Source organism: Lygodium microphyllum, chromosome 14, assembly GCF_053477565.2.
Source record: "Lygodium microphyllum isolate KBCC chromosome 14, Lygodium_microphyllum_v1.1.10, whole genome shotgun sequence".
NCBI lineage: Eukaryota > Viridiplantae > Streptophyta > Polypodiopsida > Schizaeales > Lygodiaceae > Lygodium > Lygodium microphyllum.
This window is the reverse complement of record NC_141148.1, coordinates 65,596,235-65,602,856: the sequence shown is the minus strand read 5'-3', so window position 1 is coordinate 65,602,856 and position 6,622 is coordinate 65,596,235. Positions and strand designations below refer to the sequence as shown.

General features: G+C 39.9%; 1 protein-coding gene across 1 annotated transcript; it reads right to left on the bottom strand.

Moving 5' to 3' along the window:
• Positions 1–376: 376 nt before the first annotated feature.
• LOC148025680 (pentatricopeptide repeat-containing protein At3g26782, mitochondrial-like) lies at positions 377–4,264 on the bottom strand. The gene is made up of 2 exons (XM_087692896.1): positions 3,907–4,264; positions 377–3,223 (listed from the first exon to the last, which is right to left on the bottom strand). The coding sequence occupies exons 1-2, from the start codon at positions 4,069–4,071 to the stop codon at positions 893–895; spliced, it is 2,496 nt and encodes an 831-aa protein (XP_087549022.1). The 5' UTR covers positions 4,072–4,264; the 3' UTR covers positions 377–892.
• Positions 4,265–6,622: the final 2,358 nt, after the last annotated feature.

The window sequence follows — 6,622 nt, the reverse complement described above, 5'->3', positions numbered from 1 at the left end:
TGCACGCAGTATTATGAGACATACACTACATCCATAGAGAGCTGTACAGGAGGAACAACAAAAGTATACACATATGACATGCCCAAAGTTGCCCAAACAATAGCAATTAACACTACGGAGTCCTAGGTCTACTCAGGCCTTTCTGGTGCAGCTGTGTCAAGTCTGTCTCACCAGCAATTAATATCCAAGAGCTAACTGTTAATAAAATGTTCAAATCGATTTATATCAATCCTGTCCTAAGTGTAGAACCATCAACCCATATACATGCTGCTTGAAAGGCAGTTGATATAAATTTAGATTCGCCTGACCTCCAGCTGCATTACCGGAGTGGCTAAGAAAAATACAAATAAGCACTGCAATACAGAGTGAAATAGTCTGCACGATGAATAATTTGCTGCAATTTATGCTGAGCGTATACACATTAGCTAAGGCCTGTTGAGAAAGAAATGTATAGAGACTGTACACTGACCACGGTCATGCTTACCAGTCGAAGTGACTCTACATGTGAGAATCATTTGTGTCTCATGTGTGGGACCAATAACAATGAATGTGCCCACACAGACAAGTAAACAAATTTAACAGAAAACTGCTGTAATTCGAACTGAGGTGCTTATAGAGCCCCTAAGCATATGCATGAGAGCCTGGAAACTGCTTTCAAAATGAACCAAGGTACATACCTACTGCTGGCCCGTTGCAAAACCTGCTGGTAAAATTCTAATTAGAGAGGAAAACACCTGCTTGTACGGTGCAGCAGCTAGAAAATCACCAATGGTCTTCACAAGCACACGCTCCATCCTTGAAAACATGAAAGTGTTTCTAGCTGCCACGCTCCACCCTTGAAACATGAAAGTGTTTCTAGCTGTTGTGCTTATGCCGCGCAGCAGCTAGAAAATCACCAATGGTCTTCACAACCACACACTCCATCCTTGAAAACATGAAAGTGTTTCACACCTCTAATAAAGATTTTGCGCTTCTCTATTTTTGATACAAGAGCTGTTGCAAAATGACAATCACTGCAAATCTCTGTATCCTTGATAACATGTATGGGAGTCCCTCTTGATGTATTAATAAGAGCACATGCAATGGCCAACTTCTCACTATGCCCACACAAAACATCTCTCTTTGCTTCATCACTGAGCTCCTCAGAACCCCAAGGAAAAAATGAAGAGCATCCTTCCTGTTTCAGTTTAAAAGCTAGATACTCTAGCTTCTTGTAAAGAATTTTGTTTTGTGAACAAGATCCTTCTGCACTGGAAAAAGAATGGACAGTTCCACTTGGATCGGTCCACCAACAGTGTCCTGGCTTCTTCTGTGCTTGGTTTTTCACTCTCAAAGCTTCAATATTATCTGCATCCACTTGCCTGCCAACAGATGAGTAGATATTTTTCATGCAGATGTAAGCTGCAGGATCTTTTTCATCCAACTGTAATGCGTGCTCAAATGCTAGCTTTCCCAGCTTCATATTTCCCCATTTTTGACAAGCACCCAATACAGTAAGCCACACCGTGAGATCAGCAGAAAATGGCATCTCCTTGACAATATGTATCGCTCTGTCTAAGTGCCCTGCACGGCCAAAAAGATCAACCATGCACGTGTGGTGCTCTAAAGTTGGAAGGACACCATACCTTGTGCTCATGATCTTGAAGTACATCTTGCCCTTCTCAAGTAGACCTGCATGAGTGCATGTATTAAGCAAAGTGGCAAAGGTAACCAAGTTTGGCTCTACACCTTCTTTAACCATTTTGTCAAATAAACAAAACACATCTTCAGCTTTTCCCACTAAGGCATATCCTGCCATTAATGCACTCCATGATACCACATCCTGAAATGGAAGCTCGTCAAAAACATCATGAGCATTTTCAAACAGGCCACATTTGGCATACATATCTACTAGTGCATTGCCAACTGTGATGTCTTTATGTAGTAACCCCTCTCTTACAATCTTAGCATGTACCTCTTTGCCCTGGTCTACTGCTCCTATGTTGCCACAGGCTTTCAAAATGCATATATAGGAGACTGCATCTAGATAGATGCCATCACGTTTCATTCGTGTATAACATTTCAGTGCTTGCTGACTATTCCCATGTTGGGCATATCCTGCCATTAGTGTGCTCCATGATACCACGTCCTTACCTGGAAGTTTGTCAAAGACTTGTTGTGCTTGTTCAAGGCAACCACATTTCGCATACATATCTATCAATGCATTGCCAACAATAATGTCTTTTTTCAGCAACCCCTCACTGATAATCTTATCATGTATTTCTTTACCTTTGTCTGCAGCCCCTATACTTCCACATGCTTTCAAGATGCATGCAAAGGTGAATGCATCTGGAGAAGGACCCTCAAACTGCATCTGGTTGAACAACTTCAATGCTTGTTCACCATGATCATGTTGAGCATAACCACTCATTAGCACACTCCATGATATCACATTCTGCTTAGGAAGACTGTCGAAAACTTCTTGTGCTTTCTCAAGAAGGCCACATTTGGCATACATATCTATCAATGCATTTCCAAGGACAATATCCTTTTTAAGGATCCCATCTCTGTCGATTTGGACATGTATTTCTTTGCCCTTGTCTGCAGCTGCTATGCTGCCACAGGCCTTCAAGGTGCAAGTGTAGGTGATTGCGGTAGGAGACAGACCATCCACTTGCATCTGCTCAAAACACTTCACTGCTTGCTTCCCATAGTTGTGTTGAGCATATCCTGAGATCAAAGAATTCCACAAGACCACGTCCCGGATTGGGAGCTTGTCAAACACATGCTGTGCTTCAGTAAGTAAACCACATTTGGCATACATACTGACCAAGGTGCTGCCAAGAAAACCATGCCTCTCTAGCAACCCTGTCTTGACAATATCAGCATGTATTTCACTGCCTCTTCTCAGATCTTTCTGTTTCGCACATGCTTTTAGTAAGGCTGCGAGCACGTGTGGCTGGCTTGCATCCTGCTCCCTTCTTTGGCAGTTGGCAATGCCAAGCATCAAAAGGTCCTCATCTTTGGCATCCGCTTCTTTTGCTTCATAATTGGCTTTCTTTGCTTGCCTTACTGTCTTGTTGTTCTTCTTATGTTGCTGCTTTGCAGTGAGCTCTTCTTCTCCATTTTCTATTGATCTCTTCAATAACTGAAGGCCTGTTTTCCTTGCCTCTTCTTGAACCCAGCAAGGGCTTTGGCAGCCATCAATCCAGATAGATTCTTTGATAAGCTTATGCTGGGTAGTCTGTTCATGCAATACAAGAGGTGCACTGTCCTAAGTTTTGGTACATAAAAATGCCACCATAAGCAGTACATAGTAGTGTTCAGGAAATACATTTTTGTGAAGCTATACAAAAACCATAAATTTACAAATTTGTAAGTTTCTTCCAAGACTTTGATTGGCCTTTCAGAAAATTGTAACTAACATGGACTCAAATTTGCCAATTTTAACAGTTCGAAAAATTTGATTGACATTAAAATGGACTGGAATTTGATAATTTAACAATTTAAATAATTCGCTTGATAATAAAACTCAGCCAAATGTCAGCATTTTGAACAATTCGCTTGACACTAAACCTCGGCCTTTTGTAAGAGAATATTAAAATTTATGAACTTCAAAATTTGTAGGTCTCTTCCAAGGCTTATGAATTTCAAAATTTGTAGGTTTCTTCCCAGAATTTAAATGGTATTTCAAGCAAACGTGACTACAAATGAACAATCAATTTTCAAAACGTCCTCAGATCCTTTTAAGTTTTGTCCAATTTATGCAATTGGCTTGGCATAAAGCTCGAATTTCTGTGAGCAGTGGTAATTTTTCATAAGCACTGGCAGAGCCATTAGCAGTTTTCAGAACATACTTACAAGGTTTTGTGAGAAGGAAGGAGTTACTGAGAAGCTTCCAGTATTCTAAGACCGGATCGTTCTTACCGGTGAGGATGAGACTGATCTGAATTGGTGCTGGCCGCGCTTTCCTTCATCATCTTCCTCTTTCCTTTTCTTCTCCTTCTTCTGGACTGGTGCCTGCAGGAGATGATTCTGTGTGTCCAGGCCGTTGAGGTAATCCGCGGATGAAGAAAGAGAAGGAACGATCATAGTTTCTCTCTTCTAAGTTCTGGTCCTCTGATTCTTTACCTGCTTTACTACCTCGAGCATAAGAAAATCGCAGAATGAGACTCAGTGCCATGGCCGCGCCAATTACGGGATAAGAGCGAGCATTCGTTCATGGCTTGCTGAAGGTGGCTTAACACTACCTCTAGAAGTAGAGGGGCCAATAAAGCAACACTCACTTTATGTCCTTGTTGGTTGCGTTTAGACTTATTCGACCCGCTAAAATTGCTTTCATTTTCACACGGGACGGATGATTTCATATTAACTAATAAAGTCGCCAAGGAGTCGTAGCCCAATTGATAGAGGTGGGTAAATGAGTTTCAATCAATCAAAGGATCGAATTCTCCTAGGTGTTGTGCTATGGCTCGACACGTATCGATTAAAATCCAACAAAATAATACATATAGCCAATTGGTATGCATTTTTTAAAAAAATTATTAAAGTAATTATGTTGTCATGTTACATGGGAATGGCTGGCCAATGGCATGTGTTCACTCTTTGCAAAATATAGTTGTAAAACTTGGGTGGAGGAAAGAACCTAGACAAACATTCAATACCCAAACAATGGAATCCTCAAATCACCTTTTGCCACATCATCTGCATGCACCTATGCAAATAGCTTGTCCGGACATCTGTGATTCCCCACTTAGTGACAGTTTTGCACAAATGATGCTCTTTTTTAAAAAAATCGAATGCCATGATGATATTTTCATCTGAAGATGGGACATCACCCAAACCTCAAAAGGGTCTTTTCATCCTAAAGGATCATACATTGCAAAGTTGTGCAATTGAAGGGATTCAACTACTAATGGTTTGGAACTCACACACTTGCCCCTACCAACCAAGCTATCACTCATTGACAAAAATGATGTATTTTTTAAAGCAACCTAAAACTATGATATGATTTTTCATGTATTTGAGATAAGATTTATGTAAGTTAAACAATAGAGCCATGTTAGAATAATTACAATGCAATTTTATTAAGGTTGGACAAAACTAGTGAGCTTCAAGTAAACAATTTTGGCTACCGACTCTCCCTAAACTAAACAAGATTTTGATAATGCATACATTACCACATTTTACAAAAACAATCAAGCCATGAAATATTTTCATTTGTTGGATTTTGTTAAACCTTAAAGCAATGCATCCTCAAGTGTTGCTCTATTGACCCCTCAATGTCACTCTTTTGTGAGTGCTTTGGTCTACTTGATTAAGATATCAAAATGGCCCAAATTTTTTACTTTGTGTGTCGTAGACTCTATTGGCCCCTTTACCCTAGTGTTGCTCCTACAAGAAAATGAACCCAAAGTCATTATTAGCATTTAGCCCAACTAGTACAACGAATATTTTGATACAATAGGTGTGTGAGTCTGATGAGATCTTGAGTATAAGCCCTAGGGGCAACTCAAGGCTATCTATCCATATGGAGTGTTGTTGTCATGAATTGCATAGTAGGAAAACTTGCTTAAGCTATTGCACTGAGCACACACAATATATACAAGAGGAAGCTCACTCAAGAATACAAGAAGAGAGATGGAGGCCAAAATGTTTTCTTGCTGGTTTTTCTTTCTTTTTCCTCTCTCAATAGAGTGTACACAAAGCATAGATAAGATACAATATTTAAAAAAGTGACCTACTAAGTCAAATAGTGCATGACTAACTACACTAATTTACTAACACTGTAATTATGTCAACTGCAGGCAGATGTAACTAACCAAATATAATAAGTGGTAAGTCAGTGTGGCCATGTGAGGATCATAATGTCTATTTATGTGCTACATGTAGACATGTGGACCCATCTAACCAGGTGGTCCATCATCGATGTTTGCAAATGTTGAGCTTGCCATCTCAACACTCCCACTCAAGCTCAATTGCAACTCTATAACTCCAAGTAACCTTCGAAATCTTCGAAGCTTCTCTGCACCCAATGCCTTCATGAAAATGTCAACTACTTGATTCTATATGTTGATATATACCAAGTTGATCTCACGTATAACTGCCTTCTCTCTCACAAAATGGTAATGTGTCTCAACGTCTTTTGTCCTAGCATGAAACATTGGTTCCTAGCCAACTGTATACTCATAGATCTTCTATTGTACATGCTACCAGCCCATTTGCATCTATGTAGCCAAACACTTGTACATCCTTACCTACCTCATAAAAAAGCCTATAACGCAAGATGGACTTCACACACCTCAATATGCTTCCTAAGTACTTGCATAAACTGATGCACAAGTCTAACAACATAGCTCAAGTCTGGCCTTATGATGGTCATATAGATCAAACTCCCTACTATTCTCCTAAACATAGTAAGGTCTTCTATCTCACTCATCTTCAACATCAGTGCTTAACTTTATATTTCACTCCAATGCCATTAAAACTGGCTTACATGCCATCATCGTCATACCATACCTGGACAATCTATCTAAGCCATGCTACTTTTGGGACTCTCATATACTATCAGCACATCTAATCACCTCAATACCAAGAAAGTACCTTAGCTCACCCATATCCTTATCTCAAACTTTTGCTTCAA